The sequence below is a fragment of the Erpetoichthys calabaricus genome, chromosome 8 (assembly GCF_900747795.2).
Source record: "Erpetoichthys calabaricus chromosome 8, fErpCal1.3, whole genome shotgun sequence".
Lineage (NCBI taxonomy): Eukaryota > Metazoa > Chordata > Cladistia > Polypteriformes > Polypteridae > Erpetoichthys > Erpetoichthys calabaricus.
The window spans coordinates 57,401,310-57,428,085 of NC_041401.2; the positions used below are offsets into that span (position 1 = coordinate 57,401,310).

Here is a 26,776-nt window from a genome sequence, read left to right on the forward strand (position 1 = left end):
CAATCAAGCGTTTGCGATAACTTGCAATGAGTCTTTTACAGTGCTCTGGAGGAATTTTGGCCCACTCATCTTTGCAAAATTGTTGTAATTCAGCTTTATTTGAGGGTTTTCTAGCAAGAACCGCCTTTTTAAGGTCATGCCATAGCATCTCAATTGGATTCAGGTCAGGACTTTGACTAGGCCACTCCAAAGTCTTCATTTTGTTTTTCTTCAGCCATTCAGAGGTGGATTTGCTGGTGTGTTTTGGGTCATTGTCCTGTTGCAGCACCCAAGATCGCTTCAGCTTGAGTTGACGAACAGATGGCCGGACATTCTCCTTCAGGATTTTTTGGTAGACAGTAGAATTCATGGTTCCATCTATCACAGCAAGCCTTCCAGTTCCTGAAGCAGCAAAACAACCCCAGACCATCACACTACCACCACCATATTTTACTGTTGGTATGATGTTCTTTTTCTGAAATGCTGTGTTCCTTTTACGCCAGATGTAACGGGACATTTGCCTTCCAAAAAGTTCAACTTTTGTCTCATCAGTCCACAAGGTATTTTCCCAAAAGTCTTGGCAATCATTGAGATGTTTCTTAGCAAAATTGAGACGAGCCCTAATGTTCTTTGTGCTTAACAGTGGTTTGCATCTTGGAAATCTGCCATGCAGGCCGTTTTTGCCCAGTCTCTTTCTTATGGTGGAGTCGTGAACACTGACTTAATTGAGGCAAGTGAGGCCTGCAGTTCTTTAGACGTTGTCCTGGGGTCTTTTGTGACCTCTCGGATGAGTCGTCTCTGCGCTCTTGGGGTAATTTTGGTCGGCCGGCCACTCCTGGGAAGGTTCACCACTGTTCCATGTTTTTGCCATTTGTGGATAATGGCTCTCACTGTGGTTCGCTGGAGTCCCAAAGCTTTAGAAATGGCTTTATAACCTTTACCAGACTGATAGATCTCAGTTACTTCTGTTCTCATTTGTTCCTGAATTTCTTTGGATCTTGGCATGATGTCTAGCTTTTGAGGTGCTTTTGGTCTACTTCTCTGTGTCAGGCAGCTCCTATTTAAGTGATTTCTTGATTGAAACAGGTGTGGCAGTAATCAGGCCTGGGGGTGGCTACGGAAAGTGAACTCAGGTGTGATACACCACAGTTAGGTTATTTTTTAACAAGGGGGGCAATTACTTTTTCACACAGGGCCATGTAGGTTTGGATTTTTTTTCTCCCTAAATAATAAAAACCATCATTTAAAAACTGCATTTTGTGTTTACTTGTGTTATATTTGACTAATGGTTAAATGTGTTTGATGATCAGAAACATTTTGTGTGACAAACATGCAAAAGAATAAGAAATCAGGAAGGGGGCAAATAGTTTTTCACACCACTGTGTATATATATATATATATATATATATATATATATATATATGTATGTATGTTTGGCATCATTCTTTTCAGAATTTATTGAACTTTAATGTGAGGTTAGATTTTCAGATTCTTATTCCAATTTTAAATTTTAAACTAAAAAATATCAAGAACTCACTTCCCGCAAGATGAGACATTGTGCCAACAGATTTAACTACGCCCTGGGCCGGAAATAAAAGACAAAGAGTAGATGACAAAGACAGCTGCTGTACAGGCTTTTAAATATTCGAAGCGCATCGCAAGATGCAGATCATGAAATGACGCACCTTCCAAACGATCGACGAATAGCTGCCATTGATTGTCAGGCAGTATGCGAAGTGGCTCCACCTTGGGACTTCTTTTTTAAAGGCTGTACCCGTTTCTTCGAAATTACGCACCCATGTTGTAATCGCATGAGCAGACGGGACATGATCATGACATGGACACACCACTCTACTAGTCCATTATAAATAATTGCAAGGGGTCCTAAACAAGGTCACATTGGTCCCAAACAATTGCAAACGCCCCAGGGTTGCAAACACCTAGTTCCAAAATTTCCCGGTTCCCTGAGCAACCCTGTATTTAAAAAAAAAAAAAAAAATTACATATCTTTCTTCTGCGATGAGCAGGTCATAAGTGTCAGATATGCTTTTATTTATCATATGTAAGTAACATATATTTTATCTTTCATCTGGGTGAGGTTGTGGAAAACTGGTAGTGTAATATAAAACAGTAAAAACTGATATTTTAAGAGTCTTGTTACTTTTAATTACTAGGGGGCTTTGCCCCCTGCTCGATTCGCTCGCCAACCCCCTCGGCCTGCACTACACACCAACCACTTCGTGTCTCTGTCGCTCACTAATGTGGATTTCACTTTCACCAAACAACAAATCTTTCAATTCTCACAGATACGCCTCTTCACTGGGAAAAAACACTACTTTTCCCTGATACAACACGAATTAGATGATCTACAAGTTTCTGATTTAAAGTTTAAATCTGAACAATATCTACATACTTCTGTCATATCACCTATGTCCATATCTCTTTACACTGTTCCGTTATTTCACCCAGGAATAATTTCAATTTGTTAGCGCCAATGCGAGACTTTAGAATTTTAGTACTTTCATAATCTCTAACCTGCTCTGCATGTGTATTGTACCAACATTTTTGAACCTCTTTACAATGTTCTACTTTGTCTTCTACTCTTTGTCTTTTATTTCCGACCCCGCTTGGAGCTGAAAGCGCAGGAACTGTGTCTGACAATAGCATTCACACGAATGAGAAGTGATTGGACCATGAGCATGGTTGTAAATGTTTGAGAGAGATAATTTCAGGTCCCGCGAGAGATAATTTCTCGTCTCTCAGAGAAAGTCTTGTCCCAAAATTTCCTGTAAAATTGCCTGAAGAAGGGGCCTGAGTTGCCACGAAAGCTTGCATACTGTAATCTTTTTAGTTAGCCAATAAAAGGTGTCATTTTGCTTGGCTTTTCTCTACATTCATAATGGCTAACACGGTACAACACCCTTTTCCTCAGACATTTTTCATTTTTGTCATTCTCCCGGTTATTCCATGATAAGGGAAACTCTGAATTATGCTGATTGTATGGTTTTATTTTTCAGATTGCATTTTTTAGACACGGCAACTTCTCCTATTAGAAGTTTTATATATTTTCACAATATACACATCTGTTTTGTGAAGTACAAAGAACAATGCCTCACTTTTACTTAGACATGTAAAACAAGTGTGTTGACTATGGAATGTTGAGGCTATGGTTACTTATTGGAAAGTAGTACATGTGCAAAAAAAAATACTGAAAAAGAAACTTTTTTCACTATTTTCAGAACAGCAAAAGTATAGCTAGTAGTTGTGGACATTAATAACTTTTGAAATGTGTTATGTTTAAGGTGACTGGAAGCTTATGCCAATACATATAACAATAAAAGTAATTTTCAAAGAGTAATTTTTCATTAAAAAAACTACTGTGCTTTAAATTATGTGCACAACAAAATTCAAACCAATTATTTTGGATGTATCTTTTTTCTTTTGCTCCAAGTTATGTAAATGCACTGCATAAAACTGTAATAATAATTCTTTGCATTTATAAAGCGCTTTTCTCACTACTCAAAGCGCTCAGCAATTGCAGGTTAAGGGCCTTGCTCAAGGGCCCAACAGAGCAGTGTCCCTATTGGTATTTACGGGATTCGAACCGGCATCCTTCCGATTGCCAGTGCAGATCCCTAGCCTCAAGAGCCACCACTCTGCCTATGCTTAACTACTAGAACAATGTCAAATGAGAAAAGAATTGGACTTTTTAGTAAATGTAAAAAGTGTTATGTACGGAGGAGATGGGGAAAAATAAAACTAATTGATGCCAAATTGTCATCCCAGCTGTAAAACATGAAGGAGGAAGTACCTTGGTGTATTGCTGTTTAATAGCGTCTGGGATTAAATACTGTAACTTAAAAGCAACAGAAGGGACACTGAATATGAAGTTTTATCAGGAAATTACACAGCAGGGCATCCGTATGTGATCTTAAGTTCAAAAGACTTTGGGTCATGAAGCATGACAATAACCCCATATACAATGACAGAGTGGCATACATAGAAGGAATTCCACATTTTAGAAAGATGTCAGAGTTTTGACTTAAATCCAACTGGAATGCCTAGGCTTGATCTGAGGCAAGCTGATCACGCAAGACATACCAGAAATAAAGAAAGGGAATTGAAATGCATCTGCATAATGTCTCAATGTGACTATGACAGCCAAATCAGAACTTTGCTTTCTTTTTCATTTTCTTGCTTTATAGCCGTTCTGGTGTGTGTTCATACTGAAGTCTGTGTGTGTGTGTGTATTTATTTATTTACATATTTACTTACAGTACTTATTTACCTATTTATGTATTTATTTATTTAAAGAGCTACTGTAAAAAAAAAGCCAAATTTCTACCTGGGGACAAATAAAGTTCTATCCATCTGAAATGAAACAGCTTTACAACAGAGAGTTTTAAAATTTTTCTTTGTGCCGAGTGCCTTTAACCGGGTTGCTTGGACAGACCTGTGGACCCTTAGAACCATACCTTTAATCATAATTTAAGGCATGTATTAACTTTTACATTTCACTTTTTTGGACTGGTTGTCATTATTATTATAAATTCGATTGATTACTTATTTATAATATGATTTAGCATTCTGCCCATTAAACAAAAATTGGAAATTTATCAATATTTATTTGTGTTTCTACTTTTGGTATTCAGTATTTGATGCTGATATTAAAATATCTTTTAATACTGTTATTTGGTGGCTGTACTTTATGACAAAATAATACATTGATCTTCATTTTGTATGAGATTTTCAATGCATTATTTGGCTGACATTTTAAAATTACTGGTCCTGGTAGCCTAATCTCTATATTATAAAAAAAAAAAAAAAAAAAATCTTGCAACAAGATGTGATTTTCTGAAGAGAGACTGAGAGACACTTCCCGCGACACGGTCAAGTCACGTCATATTGACATTCATTGGAAGCATGTTCCCATGAGACGGTGACCTAGGCAAGGAAAGTAATAATCAGCCCGGAACAAGTGGAATTGAAAACCTTGCAGGGCCCAAACGGGGTCAGAAATAAAAGACGAAGAGTAAAAGACACAGTAAAACTACATAAAGACAATCAAAAATGTTGGTGCCATACACATGCAGCGCAGGTTACAGATTATGAAAGCAGTGGAATTCAAAAGGCTCAAAAAAAACCTTGGTGTGATACACATGCAGAGCAAGTTCAAAAATATGACTGTACTAAAATTTGAAAGTTTCAAAAAAAAAAAAAGAGTAGAGATCGCATTTGTGCAAACAAATGAAACAGCAAAAAGAGATTGAATATATGGACATAGGTGATACAGTATGTCTGAAGTATGTAGATATTGTAAGGCTTTAAAGTTTAAGTCAGAGACTTGTAGATCGTCTAACTCGTGTTTGCCATCAGGGAAAAGTACCGCTGAATGAAGAGGCATTTCCGCAAGAATTCAAAGATTTGTTGTTTGGTGAAAGTGAAATCCACAAACACTATAGGCAAAATATATGCGTCTACAATAATCTTTTTGCGTTAAAATCATTCAATGCACAAAACGTTGATTTACACAACAATGGACCATACACTATGAGAATCTGTGTTCCCGCAACAATTATAGCTAGGACAAGTTTAATTTCGAAAAAACACAATTTGGTCAGGTGTATCTTTATGATCACGGAGAAGCAATGCAACATAGAGTCGAAAAAGAGTTAAACGATCCGACTTAATAGAAATTCTACAGCCAATAATGGATACAAATCCACACGTCCAAAAGTATCGCACTTTACCCGAAATTTATCAGCAAAACACAGACAAAGAAATTTTCTTGGATTTCTATATGAATCCGAAAGATCACAGTCGCATTTATAATAAACCCGCATGTGATGAAATGTCAACAATAATAATTTCGAAAGACAGAGATATCAAAGACAGAGTAGATATTCGTGTATATCCAAAGGCTAAGTATGATTCGTCATTTATATCAAATGCATTGCCACATGCCAACCCTTTACTCTTTCCTTTGCTTTTCCCAGATGACGAAACAGGATGGTCGTACAATATGAAACAAACACAATCAGAAAAACGAATAACACCCATACAATATTTCGGGTCAAAATTAGCGATACATTCCCATATATTTAATCCACTTCTGTCATCTCAACGTCTATCGCAACATTACATTATTAATGTGTATGTAAAAGTCACAGCTAATCGTCTCTTCTTTATTAAATCGAATCAAGCTAAACTTAGAGCGGAACATATGCAACGTCTCATTGATTATATTCAAAATTCAAATATCAATAGTTCAGACAAATTCAAAATAGGTAAAGCAGTAATATTACCATTATCATATCAAAGTAGTCCAAGAGCACTGTAACAGTTATATCATGATGCAATGGCAATATCCAGAACTATCGGTCGGCCAGATTTCTTACAATGACGTGCAATCCACAATGGCCAGAAATTCGCAGCTTCTTGACAACAATGCCACCGGCTACATCGGCTCTCAATATTCCCACTTTCATAAGTAGATTGTTTTATCAGAAAGTCTCATTTTTATTGAATAAACTCGAAACGGTATTTGGGCAAAAAGGAGATCTTGATATGCCAATCATATTAAAACATTCGCAGTTTCCCGTGAGAGTAGCTTTTGCAATGACAATTAACAAATCACAAGGACAAACATTCGAAAAAGTTGGTTTATTTATAAGAGACAAAGAAAGGATATTCACTCATGGCCAGTTATACGTTGCATTATCACACTGTAAGACCAAACAAGGAATCAAAATTCAATGCGATCTTGAAGAAAAGTTAATTTCAAATATTGTTTTTACTGAAGTTTTAAAGTAAAAATTGAACATAATGCATATGTAAAAATTTCCATGGAAAAAAAAACACTTTAAATTGTATTTCCACCGGACCAACCCGGGGGTTGGTGAGCGAAGCAAGCAGGGGGCGGGGCTCCCTAGTACTGTATATTATGAAATGCTATGTCTCTGCCTTGCTCCCACTTGCATCTGACCTTCTAAGGCAGTGATTCCCAACCACTGTGTCGCGGCACATTAGTGTGCCGTGAGAGATCATTAAGTGTACCGTGGAAAATTATCCAATTTCACTTAATTGGTCTGAAAATTATTATTTATTTACTGCAAATAATTTGTCTTCGTTTGTCTATGCGACAGTGACAGGCAAAACAATTAAATACTCTTCCACTAGGTGGCAGCAGATGGCTAATTAATCTGTGTATCTACCTGTTGCCATTCAAACAGCAGAATTAGTTATGCTTCGGCTGTGACAGCAATGATAGCGATGGATAAATATCTGAAAAGAAAAAGTACACAATCCGAACTGGGTCCTGGAGAAAATTGTGACACAGATGAAGGCCCTAGTATGAGTAGTGATCAGAAATACAATGAAAGTTATCTTTCCTTTGGATTTACTTTTACCGGGGAACCAACCGAGCCGATTCCGTTATGCTTGGTATGTGGGGAAAAGCTGTCCAACAGTGCCATGGTTCCTAGCAAACTTAAACGCCATCTCCAAACAAAACACCCATCACTTCAAAACAAGAACACAGACTATTTTATTCAACTTTGTGAACAGACTAAGAAACAGGCAGCTTTAGTGAGGAAAACCACAAAGACGAATGAGAGAGCTCTCAAAGCTGGCTACCAAGTTGCTGAACTCATCGCCAAATCAAAACAGGCACACACGGTGGCAGAGACATTAATACTACCTGCCAGCAAAATCATTGTAAATGAGATTCTTGGCCCTGGCGCTCTTAAAGAAATAGCCCAAGTCCCTCTCTCAAATAATACAAATGCCAGACGTATTGATGACATGTCTGCAGACATTGAAAGGATCATTTTGGAAAAGTTGCACGGCAGTGGAAAATTTGCATTGCAACATGATGAATCTATGGATATCAGTGGACATGCACAACTTTTGGCAAATGTGCGCTTTGTAGATGGAGACACCATCAGAGAAAACTTCCTGTTTTGCAAGGAATTGCCAGAAAGAACAACAGGAGAGGAAATTTTTTGAGTTGTATCGAAATATCTTGAACAAGGAGGACTTAAGTGGGAAAACTGCGTAAGTGTTTGCACTGATGGAGCAGCCGCCATGTTCGGGTGCACCAAAGGATTTGTAAGCAGAGTGAAAGAGCAACATCCAGATGTTATTGCGACGCATTGTTTTCTGCACCATGAGGCACTAGTTGCCAAGACATTAACAGCAGACCTAGCTCCTGCATTGGACGATGTTGTGCGCATGATAAACTTTGCGAAGACAAGACCTGTAAAAAGTCGCATGTTTGCATCATTGTGTAAGGAATGGGAAATGGTAGCGAAGCATAAAGTGCTATTGCTGCATACGGCGGTCCAGTGGTTGTCCCGTGGCAAAGTTTTAGCCCGTGTGTATGAGCTGCGGGAGGAACTAAAAGTGTTTTTGACAAATGAGTGGTGTGATCACGCTAAGTTGCTTTCAAGTAATGAGTGGTGTGCAAGACTAGCATGCCTGGTGGATATATTTCAACATTTCAATGACCTGAACACATGGATCAAAATCAAGTCAAAGTCAAAGTGAACTTTATTGTCATCTCAACCATATACAAGTATACAGATAGACGAAATCGTGAAGCTCAGGGTCCACAGTGTAACAACATGAAGTGCAAATAATAAATTAAAAATAGAATTAAAATTTAAATTTAAAATTAAAACACAAACAAGACAAGACATTGTGCAAAGACAAGACAAAGAAGTAGCAGCAATATTGATGTGTAAGATATGTAATATAAAATAATAGATATAGATAATACAGAAATTATCAGTGTATGATAATAGTTGTTTAAGACATGTATAAACAATGACAGGTCACAATGTTTCACAGCAGAAGGATAACAAGAGTGTCAAAATACTTAAAGGTCAGTATAAGATTTTCAGTTCTTTTCTACATGCACACTCGTCTTTGCAGGAAAGTGGCTCACATGTATAAAAGTTCCGTTTTCAGAGGTGGTTGAAGCAGTGTGGAAGGTCCCAGGGGGCAGCCTGGTGTTAAGGAGTCTAACAGCTTCGGGGTAAAAACTTTCCTGCAGCCTGGCAGATCTGGCTTTGATGCTGCAGTATCTTCTCTTGGATGGCAGAAGTGTGAAAAGTCCATGTGAGGGGTGTAAGGGGTCCTGCAGAATGCTGCAGGCCTTGCGGACACTGCGTTTGTAAAATATGTCCTGTAGTGAAGGGAGAGGCACCCCAATAATGTTCTCTGCCGTCTTCACTATCCTTTGCAGGTGCTTGCGGTCGGATATGTTGCAGTTGCCATACCAGACAGTGATGCAGCTGGTCAGAACACTCTCAATGGTGCCTCTGTAGAACATGGTGAGGATTGAAGAGGGAAGACTTGCTCGCTTCAGTCGCCTCAGGAAGTGTAGTCTATGCTGGGCTTTCTTGATTAGTGATGAGGTGTTATGTGTCCACGTAAGTTCCTCAGTTATGTGCACACCGAGGAACTTGGTACCCCTAACAGTCTCCACATCTAAACCATTGATGCTGAGTGGGATGTGGGCAGGATGTGATTTTCTGAAGTCCACGATTATCTCTTTTGTCTTGTCGACATTGAGAGATAAGATTGTTGTCTACACAACATGCAGATGCAAGGCCGAAATGAAAACCTGCTCACAAGAGCAGATAAAATAAATGGATTTCCTTCAAAGGTGCAGCTCTGGCAACATCATGTGGAAAGTGCCAACCTTGACATGTTCCCACACATCCAGAAATAGCAAGGTATCAACATTGCTGCACTGTGTGAGACAATAGGCAAGCATCTGAAAACTCTTGAACAGAAGTTGTCATTTTATTTCCCTTCAGTTTCCACTGATTGCCTTGACTGGGTTAGGAACCCATATAGCTCAACCGCAGTTGGAAAGGACATGACTTTGCAGGAGCAGGAGGAAATAACTGTACTGAGAGAAAATCGTGGTTTAAAGCTGAGCTTTACTGATCTACCTCTGGACAGTTTTTGGCTGACTGTTGCCAAGGAGTTCCCCATTCTGGCAAGCAGAGCTATTTCAGCCCTTCTCCCATTTTCCACAACCTACCTATGCGAGCTTGGCTTTTCAAGCATGACTGCTATAAAAACTAAAAAAAAAAGAGAGACTCAGAGCTGTTGAAGAAGATCTTTGTGTGTGTCTTTCTTCAATTCCTGTGTGTATATCAGCGTCATGTTTAACTAAACAGGCCCAGGTTTCACACTGAGTAAGTAAATTGTGAGTAAATTGAAACTAGAAGATCATTATATTTCATTACATATACTTTTTGTGACATTTTTGTTTTTGGTGGTGCGCCGTGGGATTTTTCTAATGTAAAATATGTGCTGTGGCTCAAAAAAGGTTGGGAAACACTGTTCTAAGGCTCCTTCCAAGTTTCCAATAATGTTTATCTTGCTGTAACCCCTGCCTGCACGTTCATACTGCCAGCTCTGCCTCACACCATTTACTTGGAGTCAGAGGTAACACAATGTGCACTATTTTTCCCCAGTGCTGTGAGCTAGGCCGATCTTAGCCAGAATCATTTGTAAGATCACTGTAACAATGGACCAAGGCCAAAGGATTTAAGCAGAAGAACAGGTCTGCAGAGGTAGGTTCTGTTTTTAGGTGCTTAACCATCTCTCAATCTTTCTTACTCATTCATAGTAACTCATTCTCTCTCACACACACACACACACACACACAATGTATGGCTTCTCAGGAATGTTCCATTCATTCTGACAGCATCTCTCTCTCCCCGGTCCACATAGACCAACCAAAGTATACATGCCAAAAATGAATATAGCGGTAGTATTCATCTTTATATACATGTTCCTTTGTATTCACTTGTCAAATTACAATAGATCTCTCTCCCCAGTCCACATGGACCAACCAAAGTATACATGCCAAAAAATGAATATAGTGGCAGTATTCATCTTTATATACATGTTCCTTTGTATTCACTTGTCAAATTACAATAGACAGTTATTGTTATTTATGCCTATCTAATAATGAATAAATGAAATACACAAAACAAATGCAGCACTCAAGCGCTGCTGCTTGTCAATGTATTTCTTTAAGAAAAACATAAAAATCTGGAGAGTGATCAGAGACCTTCTCTGCTCTAGATGTCTGCTTTTGTTCCTGGAATGAAACACAGGTTTCCCTTGTATGTTTAAAAGAGCTACACTAGGTATATTGGTTTCCCTTGTATGTTTAAAATAGCTACACTAGGTATATTCATGGGATGGTTAACCCTGCAATTTCCTAAAATGCATATGTGTAAGTGGATAAAGTGATGCACTTATACATAAAAATAAATTAAATTGCATACTTTATAACTTCTTTTCCCCTTTTTTAATAAAAATGTATGTTACAAAGAATGTCTATGTACAATACAGAAAGAAGAGGAACATACCTGGTAAGATGGCATTGAAGGATAGTGTACCATCATGCTTTGCATTTGACTTCCAATATTGCTGTGCTGATTGTTGACCATGTTTTGATTCTGTGTTTGCTGCATTCCTACAACATTTGGATAACTCTGTTGTTGATTAGGCATCACTGCCTGGAATGCTGGAAAGAAAGGATGACACTCATATATGGTATGTTCAATATAAACTACTGAATTTAAAGTTTATGTCTCATTAAAACATACCTTATCTGTTACAATTCTAAGGTAACTTACTGTCTTATATTTGTTTTTTTACAGGGGACAGACAGCTATTTGAAAATATTCAATAAATAGGAAAATAAAATAATTCCCTTGTATACCATAAGAAAGGGTACTATTTAAATTTCATATTAAATACTTGTCTAAGTTTCTTGCATTCACACCATATAGCTAATATTACATTTTGTGCACTCTTGATTTATGCAGTATGGAATACAGCAGTCAGTTTGTTTGTGTGTGTGGATAAAATAAAAAAATCCTAAAACTTTACTTGATACTTAAGATACTATATTTAAAACTCTAACAAAAGTTAAGTCAGGACTAAGCAAACAGTATATGTCAAAAAGACACAAAAAAGACAGTAAAATACAGAAAGAATATTGAACACTGGTAATTAAACACATTCAACTTAAAGCTCGAATTAATTGTAAAAGTCTTACTCATAGTTCTACCACAGATTAGTGACAGTAGTAAAATACCAACAACAGAAAATTAATACAAACACAGTGAACACAGCATTATACATTAAAGCAATATTAGAAAACATACGAAAGAAACATTCACATATTTATCAATACAAATGGCTGCTGAATATAACCTGTGGATAATAACTGTCCCTGAAATTTATACTGTAAGTGTTAGTGGTATAGTATTTATTACAGGAACAATAGAGGGAGAAAAATTACCATGGAGAATGGCGTAGGGAATTTATAAATATTATTTACTTTATTCTAAGGCAGTGTGTTATACAGTGATCCCTCGCTATATCGCGCTTCGCCTTTCGCGGCTTCACTCTATCGCGGATTTTATTGTAAGCATATTTAAATATATATCGCGGATTTTTTGCTGGTTCGCGGATTTCTGCGGACAATGGGTCTTTTAATTTCTGGTACATGCTTCCTCAGTTGGTTTGCCCAGTTGACTTCATACAAGGGACGCTATTGGCAGATGGCCGAGAAGCTAGATTGCTTACTTTTCTCTTTCTCTTGCGCTGACTTTCTCTGATCCTGAAGTATGGGGATTGAGCAGGGGGGCTGTTCGCACACCTAGACGATACGGACGCTCGTCTAAAAATGCTGAAAGATTATCTTCACGTTGCTATCTTTTGTGCAGCTGCTTCCTGAAACGACATGCTGCACAAAAGCTCGAAGGGCACGTATTGATTTTTGACTGAAAAACAAACTCTGTCTCTCTCTATCTCTCTCTCTCTCTCCCACTGCTCCTGACGGAGGGGGTGTGAGCTGCTGCCTTCAACAGCTTTGTGCCGCGGTGCTTCGCATACTTAAGCCAAACAGCCCTATTGATTTGTTTGCTAGAGATTGTTTTCTCTATCTATGTGACATTCTGTGCTCCTGACACACACTCCTTTGAAAAGGAAGATATGTTTGCATTCTTTTAATTGTGAGACGGAACTGTCATCTCTGTCTTGTCATGGAGCACAGTTTAAACTTTTGAAAAAGAGACAAATGTTTGTTTGCAGTGTTTGAATAACGTTCCTGTCTCTCTACAACCTCCTGTGTTTCTGCGCAAATCTGTGACCCAAGCATGACAATATAAAAATAACCATATAAACATATGGTTTCTACTTCGCGGATTTTCTTATTTCGCGGGTGGCTCTGGAACGCAACCCCCGCGATGGAGGAGGGATTACTGTACATATGTCCTGATGAGAACGGAACTGTATGATAGTAATATTCTGGCTAATTTCACCATCCTCTGCAGTGCTTTATGAATTTGAGCCGTGCAGGTGCCATGATAAGATGTAAAGCAGTAAGTGAGGACATTCTTATTCAGATATGATGTAGAACCTTTAAACATGTCTCAGTTTACAAAATCAAAAAGAATATGTTCGGAAAACAATGAAAACAGGTACTGTTTGGAATGGATTTAAATGACAAATGCCAAGTTCCATATAGCAAGAAACATCACTGGATAAATAGGCATGCCAAAAGAAGCAAGAGTTTTACAACAATTATAAGGTTTCTGAATGTTTAGGTTCCAAATCCTGACATGGCAATATCACTGCAGACAAGAACTCTGAAGTGGTTAATTTCATTCACTAAAACGCAGTACACACCTCTCTGCAATTATATCTAAAAAGTCAAAACTAAGTGTGCCACCAATTATCTGGCCAACTGTCAAACTTCTCTTCTCTGCAAAGTTTTGTTGACCATTTCATCTTCTGGTACAAACTTAAATTGTACAGATCTCATCAAGAAGAAGCACAGAAGGATGAAGCATGCAGTACTACACTTGCACAAAGGGCTCTTGCTCTCCTGACAAATTGCATTCTCTGTCTCAAGAGCAGGGCAGCACAGTGGCAGTGGTAGCACTGCTGTCGCACAGTAAGGACACCTGGATTTGTGTCCTGGGTACCCCCTGCGTGGAGTCTGCATGTTCTCCCTGTGTTTGCTTAGGTTTCCTCCCACAGTCTAAAGACATGCAGGTTAGGTGGTCTGGTATTTCCAAAATTGGCCTTAGTAGTGGTTGAGGTGTGTGTGGATGTTTTTTTGACTGACTGACTGTCACAAGAGCCACTGTGTATCTGAGAGACCAAGTATTTTTGTCACCCTTAAGGCATTGAATTAAATCTCAAACTGTTGCTTTGAAGGTGGAAAGTTCTTTATGTGGATTTTTCAAGCAATTTGGACTATTCAGTACTCACTGAGTGAAACCCCCAGGAGACCTGGTTCAGATTGTGCTTTCTAGTATTGAAGGTCAATGAGTAATTTTATAATCATGTCATCTGATCTGAGGTCTTACATGCTAGACACTAGAGAAGAAGTTAACTAATCATTACCTAGGGAGAGCAGGCATAGAAACCCAAACTTGGGCATGAAAAACAAACACATAATTTACAGAAGCGTTCAAAACCCTTTTCTAGAGTCTGAATGGACCCTGTTTAAAAACTCAGTAGCTGTGGCCGAAAAGCAGTTGGTTGCACTGTCAATTTAAACATTCATTCTATTACCAAAGCATACTTTTTATCAGTGACGAAGATAAATATGACTCCTTTGTATTCAGAACACATTCTATTATCTTGATTTTCATCTTTAGTTTTCTAGTCTCAAAGGAATACCTCTGAAGTCTACAAAAAAACGAAGGTGATCTGTGAACTAAGCAGAGGGATGGCAAATACAGAACTATTGTTTTTTAACCTCTGAGGGACCCAGACACAAGGATGTATGTAGTTAGTTCTACCAGATACTTAAACCACTATCTCCAAGTGAGTATTACGCATTCCCTTTAGTTAAAGAGTTCCTCAAAGTAATCATTTTAATCACTTGCCCTTTTTCTATGCCGGTCAAAAAGTAGCCAATGAAATGTAAAGTTTCAAGGCCATTTCAAGCGCTTTAAAAGGTTTTCAAGAACCAGTCATTATTTATGGTTTGTCCAAATTTCTCCCATTAATAGCTCTTTAAAATCTTTACTACAGCACCTGCCTCCTTCTTTTCCTCTAGGTATCTCTCTCAGTCTAGTCCAGAGAAAATCCTGCAAAAAACTACAGCAAAGGACTCTTAATTTAATAGCTTCCTACAACATGAAAAAACAAAAGATACACATTTTTTTTCTATTTTCACATTCTTCTCATGTATCTCTTTATACACTAGATAGATAGATAGATAGATAGATAGATACTTTATTAATCCCAATGGGAAATTCACATTCTTCAGCAGCAGCATACTGATACAATAAATAATATTAAATTAAAGAATGATAATAATACAGGTGAAAAAAAAAACAGACAATAACTTTGTATAATGTTAAATGTTAACGTTTACCCCCCCTGGTGGAATTAAAGAGTCGCATAGTTTGGGGGAGGAACGATCTCCTCAGTCTGTCAGTGGAGCAGGACAGTGACAGCAGTCTGTCGCTGAAGCTGCTCTTCTGTCTGGAGATGACATTATTTAGTGGATGCAGTGGATTCTCCATAATTGATAGGAGCCTGCTGAGCGCCCTTCGCTCTGCCACAGATGTTAAACTGTCCAGCTCCATGCCAACAATAGAGCCTGCCTTCCTCACCAGTTTGTCCAGGCGTGAGGCGTCTTTCCTCTTAATGCTGCCTCCCCAGCACACCACTGCGTAGAAGAGGGCGCTCGCCACAACTGTTTGATAGAACATCTGCAGCATCTTATTGCAGATGTTGAAGGAAGCCAGCCTTCTAAGGAAGTATAACCGGCTTTGTGCTTTCTTGCACAGCGCATCAGTATTGGCAGTCCAGTCTAATTTATCATCCAGCTGCACTCCCAGATATTTATAGGTCTGCACCATCTGCACACAGTCACCTTTGATGATCACTGGGTCTATGAGGGGTCTGGGCCTCCTAAAATCCACCACCAGCTCCTTGGTTTTGCTGGTGTTCAGGTGTAGGTGGTTTGAGTCGGACCATTTAACAAAGTCATTGATTAGGTCCCTATACTCCTCCTCCAGCCCATTCCTGATACAGCCCACGATAGCAGTGTCATCAGCGAACTTTTGCACATGGCAGGACTCCGAGTTGTATTGGAAGTCCGATGTATATAGGCTGAACAGGACCGGAGAAAGTACAGTCCCTTGTGGCGCTCCTGTGTTGCTGACCACAATGTCAGACGTGCAGTTCCCAAGACGCACATACTGAGGTCTGTCTTTAAGATAGTCCACGATCCATGCCACTAGGTATGAATCTAATCCCATCTCTGTCAGCTTGTCCCTAAGGAGCAGAGGTTGGATTGTGTTGAAGGCGCTAGAGAAGTCTAGAAACATAATTCTTACAGCACCACTGCCTCTGTCCAAATGGGAGAGGGATCGGTGTAGCATATAGATGATGGCATCTTCCGCTCCCACCTTCTCCTGATATGCAAACTGCAGAGGGTCAAGGGCGTGTTGAACCTGTGGCCTCAGGTGGTGAAGCAGCAGCCTCTCCATGGTCTTCATCACATGTGATGTCAGAGCAACAGGCCGAAAGTCATTCAGCTCACTAGGACGTGATACCTTTGGGACTGGGGTGATACAAGATGTTTTCCAAAGCCTCGGGACTCTCCCCTGTTCCAGGCTCAGGTTGAAGATGCGCTGTAGAGGACCCCCCAGCTCCGATGCACAGACCTTCAGCAGTCGTGGCGATACTCCATCTGGACCCGCTGCTTTGCTGGCACGAAGTCTCCTCAGCTCTCTGCTCACTTGCGCTGTTGTTATTATGGGTGGGGATGTTTTTCCTATGCTGGTATCAGCAGAAGGATGTGTGGAGGGTGCAGTACTCCGAGGTGAGAGTGAGAGTGGGTTAGGGTGGTCAAACCTGTTAAAAAAGTTGTTCATTTGGTTTGCTCTCTTCACGTCTCTCTCAATGGTGGTACCCCGCTTCGAGCTGCAGCCAGTGATGATCTTCATCCCATCCCACACTTCCTTCATGCTGTTATTCTGCAACTTCTGCTCCAGCTTTCTCCTGTACTGCTCCTTCGCCGCCCTGAGTTGGACTCGGAGTTCCTTCTGCACGCGCTTGAGCTCATGCTGATCACCGTCTTTAAAAGCCCTTTTCTTCTGATTCAAAAGGCCCTTGATGTCACTTGTAATCCATGGCTTGTTGTTAGCATAGCAGCGTACTGTTCTTACTGGAACTACAATGTCCATACAGAAGTTGATGTAGTCAGTAGTGCAGTCAACAACTTCCTCAATGTTCTCATTATGAGATCCCTGCAGGATATCCCAGTCTGTAGTTCCAAAAAGTTCTCTCAGAGTATTCTCAGCCTCCGGGGTCCACTTCCTGAATGATCGTGTGGTTGTAGGTAGGACTCTAACTTTTGGTTTATAGTGAGGCTGAAGCTGAACCAGGTTATGATCTCCTTTCCCAAGCGCAGGCAGTGGGGTGGCACTGTATGCGTCTTTAACGTTTGCATACAGTAAATCAATAGTCTTATTTCCCCGGGTGTTACAGTCCACATACTGGGAAAATGCAGGCAATGTTTTGTCCAGCGTCACATGGTTAAAGTCTCCAGCGATTAGCACAAGCGCCTCAGGGTGCTGCGTTTGTAACTTAGCAACAGCGGAATGGATGATGTCACTCGCTGACTCCACGTCTGCCCGAGGAGGAATATACACGATGACAACAATGACATGTCCAAACTCTCTGGGCAAATAGTAGGGACGTAAACTTACGGCCAACAGTTCGATATCCCTGCAGCAAGTGGAGATTTTGATGTTAACATGTCCAGAGTGACACCACCGTGTATTAACATAGAGAGCGAGTCCTCCTCCTTTGTGCTTACCACAGGCACTTGCATCTCTGTCCGCTCTAACTGTGCTAAACCCGGATAGCTCCACGTTGACATCTGGAATGGTGTTATTTAGCCACGTTTCGCAGAAACACAACAAACTGCATTCTCTGTAGGTCCTTACATTTTTCACCAGCGCAGCCAGTTCGTCGATCTTATTTGAGATTGAGTTTACATTCCCCAGAATCACAGAAGGCACCGAAGGCTTGAAACGCCACTTTCTCGCAAGCCGCTTCATTTTTAGCTTAGTGCCGGCTCTGCTGCCACGATACCGCCTTCTTACCTCGTCAGGTAAATATGGAACCACACCAGCACTGGCATTTGTTCTCAGCGCCCGAAGTTGAGTACTTGAATAGGCGAGTCTCGGCGTGTTAAAATCCATGCCCACGTTGTAAAAGTAAGTGTGTCCAGGGAACGAATCAACATAAAATAAAGTGGTAGGAGTGATCAATAAATAAAAATAGAAAAATAAAAGTAGAAAAGTACACATACATATACAGTCATACACGGAGCTGCTGAAAAGGCTGCCACTCACGGCGGCGCCGGATGCAATAGTTATGCATAGATGATGAAGCTAATGCCATTTGAAATATTTGGAACTATTCCTCAGGCTTTCTACACTGAAGAAAATGAAGGAATGCTTTTTTAAAGTTTTTCTATCATCATTTAAATGTTAGTTTTTATCTTTTAAAAGAGCTAAAGTGAAGTGGTCCAAAAAATGCAAGAAAACATTTATACAGCCATTTGAAACTCACCCACATAGTCTAGTATTAACAGTGTATGAAACCTAAGCAAGCAGAACAAAGTCCCAGTAACGTTAGGTCTTTGACACAGAAAAATATTACCTGCTTACACTTACTGTATGCATGACCATATACAGCAAACTATGAAAAACAAATTCAGATAACAGTAGTCATCATGTTTTATTTATCAAAAGACAAGACCCTGATTAAAACTGCTTACAACACTCTGGGCAAGAGAAGCCACCCCCTTCTAGAATTATTTTTCTGAAGTTAAACTGCATTTACTTAATACCAAATGCTGGAAAAAATCAAAATGGATCTGAAACAAGCAGTGCTTTATGCAACTACCACTTATTTGTGGTTGAGTAGAACTACTGATACATGTCTAAACATAACAGTTCACTATATCAATGAAGAACTAGGGGGCTCTGCCTCCTGCTCGCTTCGCTCGCCAACCCCCAGGTTTGGTCCTGTGGAAATACAATTTAAAGTGTTTTTTTTTTTCATGGGAATTGTCACATATGAATTATGTTCACTTTTCATTTTAAAACTTCAGTAAAAACAATATTTGGAATGAGCTTTTCTTCAAGATCGCATTAAATTTTGATTTCTTGTTTGGTCTTACACCGTGATCATGCAACGTATAACTGGCCATGACTGAATATTGTTTCTTTGTCTCTTATAAATAAACCAACTTTTTAAAATGTTTGTCCTTGAGATTTGTTAATTGTTATAGCAAAAGCTATTCTCACGGGAAACTGTAAACAGTAAACATTTTAATATGAATGGCATATCAAGATCTCCTTTTAGCCCAAACACCATTTTGAGTTCATTCAATAAAAATAAGACTTTCTGATAAAACAATCTGTGGATTTCTGGCCATTGAAGATTGAACATCATTTTAAGAAATAAATCTGGCCGACCGATATATCATGATGCAATGGCAATATCCAGAACTAACTGTTGCAATGCTCTTGGACTACCTTGATATGATGATGGTAATATTACTGCTTTACCTATTTTGAATTTGTCTGAACTATTGATATTTGAATTTTGAACTTATCAATTAGACCTTCCGTTCTAAGTCTAACTTGATTCGATTTAATAAAGAAGAGACAATTAGCTGCGACTTTTACATACGCACTTATAATGTAATGTTGCGGTAGACGTGGGTTAAATACATGGGACTGTATCGATAATTTTGACCCGAAATATCGTGTGGGTGTTATTCATTTTTTCGAATGCGTTTGTTTCATATTGTATGACCATCCTTTTTCGCCATCTGGGAAAACCAAAGGAAAGAGTAAAGGGTCGGCATGTGGCGATGTATTTGACATAAATGACGAATCATGCTTTACCTTTGGTTATACATGAATATCTATTCTGTCTTTGATATCTCTGTCTTTCGAAATTATTATCGCTGACAATTCGTCACATGTGGGTTTATTGTAAGTGCGACTGTGATCTTTCAGATTCATATAGAAATCCAAGAAAATTTCCTTGTCCGTGTTTTGCTGATAATTTTGGGTAAAGTGCGATACTTTTGGACATATGGATTTGAATCCATTATTGTCTGTAGAATTTCTATTACGTCGGATCGTTTAACTCTTTCGATTCTATGTTGCATCGCTTCTCCGTGATCATAAAGATACACCTGACCAAATTGTGTATTTTTCTAAATTAAACTTGTCGTAGCTGAAATTGTTGCGGGAACACAGATTCTTATAGCATATGGTCCATTATTGTGTAAATCAAACATTTTGTGCATTGAATGATGCTAACGCGAAAAGGTTATTGTAGGCACATATATTTTGCCTTTAGTGTTTGTGGATTTCACTTTCACCAAACAACAAATCTTTGAATTCATGCGGAAACGCCTCTTCATTGGGAAGCAGCGGCACTTTTCCCTGATGGCAACACAAATCAGACGACCTACAAGTCTCTGACTTAAACTTTAAAGCCTTACAATATCTACATACTTCCGACACATCACATATGTCCATATATTCGATCTCTTTTTGCTGTTCCGTTATTTCACCTAGTAATAATTTCCATTTGTTTGCGCGAATGCGATCTTTAATCTCTTTTTTTGACACTTTCAAATTTTGGTACTGTCATATTCTTTAACTTGCTCTGCATGTGTATCGCGCCAAGGGTTTTTTTGAGACTTTCGAATTCCACTGCTTTCATAATCTGTAACCTGCTCTGCATGTGTATGGTGTCAACGTTTTTGAACGTTCTTTAAGAAGTTCTACTGTGTGTTTTACTCTTTGTCTTTTATTTCTGACCCCGTTTGGACCTGCAAGGTTTTCGATTCCACTTGTTCTGGGCTGATTATTACTTTCCTTGTGTAGGTCACCATCTCATGGGAACATGCTTTCAATGGATGTCAGTATCACGTGACTTGACCGTGTCGCGGGAAGTGAAAGTGTCTCTGCCTCTCTGAAGTGTCTCTCCGTCTTTCTTCAGAAGATCACGTCTTGTCGCAAGATTTTCTTTTATAATAGATAGATATACACTGAAAAGATGTTTGCAATGCCGCTTCTTTAAATAAGTGCACCTTCCTTTACAATACTTTCCACAAGCATGGAGTCTGGTAGCATCATATAACAATGTGTTAAATGCTTCTTGAGCTTGCTGTATATTGTTATATTTAATGCTTTTACATATCAGAAGTATCTGGTTGTGATTACAACAACTTCTTAATCTTCTGTTATGGTAATTTAATATTTTATTATTTGCTTTGATTTTGCATACAAATATGACGTTTGTTTTCTTAATACAGCAGAACCCCAATTTAACAATTCCATGTTTATAATTTTTCTACATTTTATATTTTGAATGGTGAATTATATTCATGTTACACAAATTTTACAAATAAGCTTTATCTTTATTGTAACCTAAACATAAAAAACATGATTAAAAAACATTATTATACACTAAACATTTAAATTGCGAATTAATCCAGAATTTATTAATTTCATATTAACCATTTTTAAGTGGCTCCCTGCAAAATGGAGGTTCTACTGTACTGTATGTAAACAGAATATGCACCTTCCCAAGACAAGATGCGTATTTCTTTGTTCTGTTAATTGACATAATTACAATTGTAATACAAAAGGCAAATATTGTCAGCTAATTAATTTTATCATAATTGAGCACCCCTATAATACACAATAAATGAAATACCACCACAACAATTGAAAAAAAAAAACATTCAGACTATCCCTGCTGAAGCACTAGCTTATAAGAAGGGGAAAAAGAATAATTAATCAAATTAGAGACGTCATAAAAAACAATACTGCAGTACCAATTTGATACCAAAGTTCCAAAAATGCAATGGTACTAACTTTTACACAAGAAAGTTGGTATTGTGCTCATGAATGACTGCAACGCTGCAAAAAATGCATTTGCAAAAACTAGACAAAAAAAAACTTGGGAATTAAACTAAAAACTAAATGGGAATTGTGTTGCTTTTATTTAGCAAAGAAATCTGCTAATGGGTGTGACGGATGGCCGGGGCCCATGCCTGGCCGGGACGGCCCTGCAGCATACGTTCCAGGGGAGCAAGCATGGGAAACACAGTATCTCCCCCTGGACGCCAGATGGCAGCCTCCCTGGGTTGCAGCGGTGCCTCAGACTCCTGCAGGGCTTCATGGGAGCTGGAGTTTGGTGCAGCCCTGTTGGGTTCCGCAGGCGCTAGTTTCGCCACACCCGGAAGTGCAGCCGGATGTCGGCAATCAAGCACCTGGAGACTTCAGGGTGCCTAATAAAGGAAGCCAGCAACCACCACTCATTGGCCAGAGTCGGGTGGGTGAGGACGAAGCTTAGTGGAGGAGTGGTGGTGCTGGAAGAGAGAAGTGTGTGGTGAGTTTTGAAGTGCTTATTTGTACACTTGGGACTGTGTTGTGCCTGTGGGGATTACGGGGAAGACATACCCCACAGGTGAAGAACAATAAAAGTTTGTTGGTTTTTATACGTGCCTCCGTGTCCATCTGTGTCGGGCAGGCGCCTATATAGTGCCATAGTTACATTAAGTAAGTAGAATTTACTTGACAAGATTTCTTAAAGTGCTAAATAATTGTAAATAAAAGATTTTTTGTTAAGTCAATAATTATTACAATAAGGAAACAAGATATAATGAAAATACTTCACTTGCTTAGGTTTCATTTTTTGGAGTGAAGTAGACAAATTACTTTGGAAGGCACAATAATACATCAGAAAAATATGATTAAAAACTACATACTGTATAAAAATGTCTCACAATGGCAATGCTATAGCACAGAATAAACATATCTAAAAGAAAAACAGCAGAAGTAATGTATGGAAATGCTTTGTGTTTGTGTACTAGAATTTCAGTGTGCAAGTGCAGGAATCACTTGTTATTTTTAAAAAATAAGAAAAGGAAAACACACACAGGCTCACATTAGGGCTGGGCGTTTAATCGAAAAGTAATCGAAATCGACATTCAGAACCTATTATTGATCAAATTTTTCCAGGCCGATTATTTCGATTACTTTCCCTTTAAAAACACTACCGCGTGTGGAGTCACGTGACCCAAGTTACGTTATTCCGCCGACATGTCGAGCATGGAGAGCTTAAACACTGACACAACTGAGCAACAAGAGCAGCTTGTACCAAAGAAAAACGCAGTCTCCGCCGTCATTTGGACACATTTTGGCTTCAGTAAGGATGACATCGAACAAAATGAAGTCAGATGTAGACACTGTAGAAAAACAGTTTCGACGCCCAAAGGTAACACCACCAATTTGTTTCAACACTTGAAGCACAATCACGTTACTGAATATGAACAGTGCATGGCTCAAAAAAAACAAAAAGAGACTGACAAGCACCCAGCAACAAGTGCCTCCACAAAGCAGATGTCGATAACACAAGCGTTCACAAATGCCACACAGTATGAGAAGAGTTCAAGATGATGGAAAGAAATAACTGATGCTATTTGTTATTACATCGCAAAGGATATGACTCCCTTGGCTACAGTGGAGCAAAGCAGGTTTAAACACCTCGTTAAAACTCTCGACAGAAGATACACTGTGCCATCGCGATCACATTTTTCTAAAACTGCACTGCCAGACATGTACAAGACATGTTGTAAAAATGTAGCTGCGGAACTGAAAAATGTTCAACACTTTGCAGCCACATCTGATCTCTGGTCAAGTAGGACGATGGACCCATTCTTAAGCCTTACTTTGCACTACATTGACGACGACTGGAAGCTGTGCCAGAGATGCCTTTAGACGGCATATTTTCCAGCCGATCACACGGCAGATATGATTGCGCAAGGTCTGAAAGATATGCTTTCTGAATGGGACCTCGTGGAAGAAAAACTTTCAGCCATTACGACAGACAACGGTGCTAATGTTGTCAAAGCTGCTGCGCTTAATGGATGGTTACGGCAGCAGTGTTTTGGACACCGACTACACCTTGCAATTGGTAAGTACATGTCAGCTTAATTAAATATAATAGCATTGGGATGTTATCAAATTGGGCATATCTGGCGTTTACTATATTCTGGCTACGCTAAATTTGTTCATAAAGCACCTTTATAAATGTTACAATATGCTTGATATTACAGTGTTACAATGTTAAGTTCACATTACAATGTAACAGAACACTACATCATTAAAGTAAAAATCATTGTGTTGTAAAAATGTGTTGTTAATCTGATATTATTTAAGAAATATAAGAGGCTCATTAATTTTGGTACTGTTAAAGCTTCAGGTATAAATAAAATATTATCAATAATAATAAAAAAATTATTAATTTTGTGGGTTTCAGAAAATGGATTGAAAGATCAACGTGTGCCACGTGCAGTGAGGGTGTGCAAAAACATAGTCAGTGCTTTTTCCTATAGCTGGAAAAAAAAGAAGGCATTAATGAAGGTGCAACAAGAACTGAACCTACCACAACACAAGCTAAAAAGAAGCATGCGTTACCAGATGAGGATCGATGCAAATGATGATTGCAAGAGTCCTCGAACAAAGGAAAGCTATTACACAGGTCCTTTCTGAAGACAAAAAATCCAGGCACCTTGTTCCATCGTGGGCTGACCTGGATGTCTTAGAGGCTGTCAGCAAGGCTCTTTCCCCCTTGATGGAGTTCACAGACGCCCTATCAGGGGAAGAGTATGTGACCATTTCATTTGTAAAGCCTGTACTGCACATCCTCAATTCACGAGTGCTTGCTGAGGAGGAAGATGATGTGGAGCTGACTAAAACTATCAAAACCAGCATCCTCAGGTACCTTAAGGAGAAGTACTCAGATCCTATCACAGAAGAGCTACTGGACACAGCCAGTTTTGTTGATCCCAGATTTAAAGCTACCTACATTTCTGCTCACAATGTCCCCACCATTCAGGAGAAAGTGAAAACAGAGATGGAGAAGATGTCAGAAGCTGAAGACTGCAGCGAAAGTCAGATTACAGAGACTGCAGAACCAACAACTTCATCAGCAGTAGCAAAAAAGCAAAAGAGGTCATTAGGAAGCTTTTTTAAAGGGAGTGAGGCAACACCTTCAGCAAGTTCAGCTACACCCACTCTGTTACTTCAGCAATCGCTAGAAGCAGAGATGAGCAGCTATTTGGTGTCCCCCATGCTGGATAGTGAGGCAAATCCACTGGACTGGTGGAGGAAGCATCATGTACACTTTCCCACTCTAAGTAAAGTGGCAAAAAAGTATCTCTGCATACCAGCTACTAGCTCCCCATCAGAGCGGGTTTTCAGTTCGTGCGGAAACATTGTTACATGCCTCAGGTCCTGCCTGAAACCTGAAAAGGTTAACATGCTCGTGTTTCTTAGTAAGAACTTAGAGTAAATTCATGTTCATATAGTGACATGACAAGATCGCTAAGATCACCTCATGCAACAGTGTTTAGAGAGTTCTATTTTCATTACAACAATCTGTTGTTTACATTGATACATTGCACATTAAAATATTTGTTTACAGAAGATGCAAGAAATGCACTGTTTAAAATATTATTTACAGGATATATAAGAGTTATTTTATTTAGAAGAGATACTGCTTATTTTCTACTTTTAATAAGAAAAACATTGAAAATAATTTATTTTGTTTCCAAAAGTGCAAGTTATTTATTTTTACTTTTTTTTTATAAGAACAAAGTGACTGTTCGTTTTAGGCAATGTGTGCTTTAATTTCAGTTGTTCAACATTGATGTTCAATAAATAATCACAGATAGTAGATAGTGTGTTTCCTTCGATTATTTTAAAATCAAGTAATGCACTCTTCATTCAAAAATCTCTCACTTGTAATATGTGAGCATATTTACTGTACAAAACTTGTCAGTGAACTATGAGGGAAAAAAAAAAAAAAAAAAAAAAAAAAAATCGTTCTTTAATCGTAATCGAGTTAAAATGTTCAATTAATCGAGATTTTGATTTTAGGCCAAATTGCCCAGCCCTAGCTCACATTGTTGTCACTTCATTAACTTGTGTTGTCACAAATTTGTATGAAATGAAAAAATTAGATTAATTTCTTTTAATAGTGTCCTACACTGTCCCAATAAATGAATGAAGGCTTCATATTCAACCTCTGACTGTAATGAGGACTTCCACAAATGTCCATAAGTTCAAGCAATTGTCAAGTTGAAGGACTGGGACCTCATACGCAACCAGTTATGCATATAGAGGGAGGACTGGTAGCAACAACAGTTGCAACAAGTAAACATCACTCAAACGAAGTGGCTATTTGGCTTGTCTACAGCAGTGTTGATACAAGTTACTCGATTTGTTAATACCAAAATAAAATTTATTTAGTGTTACAATTCTTTGAAGGTCAAGGAACATCCATCCATCCATTCTCTTCCGCTTATCCGAGGTCGGGTCGCGGGGGCAGCAGCTTGAGCAGAGATGCCCAGACTTCCCTCTCCCCGGCCACTTCTTCTAGCTCTTCCGGGAGAATCCCGAGGCGTTCCCAGGCCAGCCGGGAGACATAGTCCCTCCAGCATGTCCTGGGTCTTCCCCGGGGTCTCCTTCCGGTTGGACGTGCCCGGATGCCCGAGCCACCTCATCTGACTCCTCTCGATGCGGAGGAGCAGCGGCTCTACTCTGAGCCCCTCCCGGATGACTGAGCTTCTCACCCTATCTTTAAGGGAGAGCCCAGACACCCTGCGGAGGAA

The 26,776-nt window shown here is 39.2% G+C and overlaps 1 protein-coding gene across 1 annotated transcript in view; it reads right to left on the reverse strand.

Annotated features, from left to right (window-relative positions):
• Positions 1 to 26,776, reverse strand: part of LOC114655504 (R3H domain-containing protein 1) — a 176,599-nt gene that overhangs the window by 54,210 nt on the left and 95,613 nt on the right. The window contains exon 20 of the mRNA XM_051930563.1: positions 11,379 to 11,536. Within this exon, the coding sequence (XP_051786523.1) occupies positions 11,379 to 11,536 (158 nt within the window). The remainder of the gene's footprint in view (positions 1 to 11,378; positions 11,537 to 26,776) is intronic.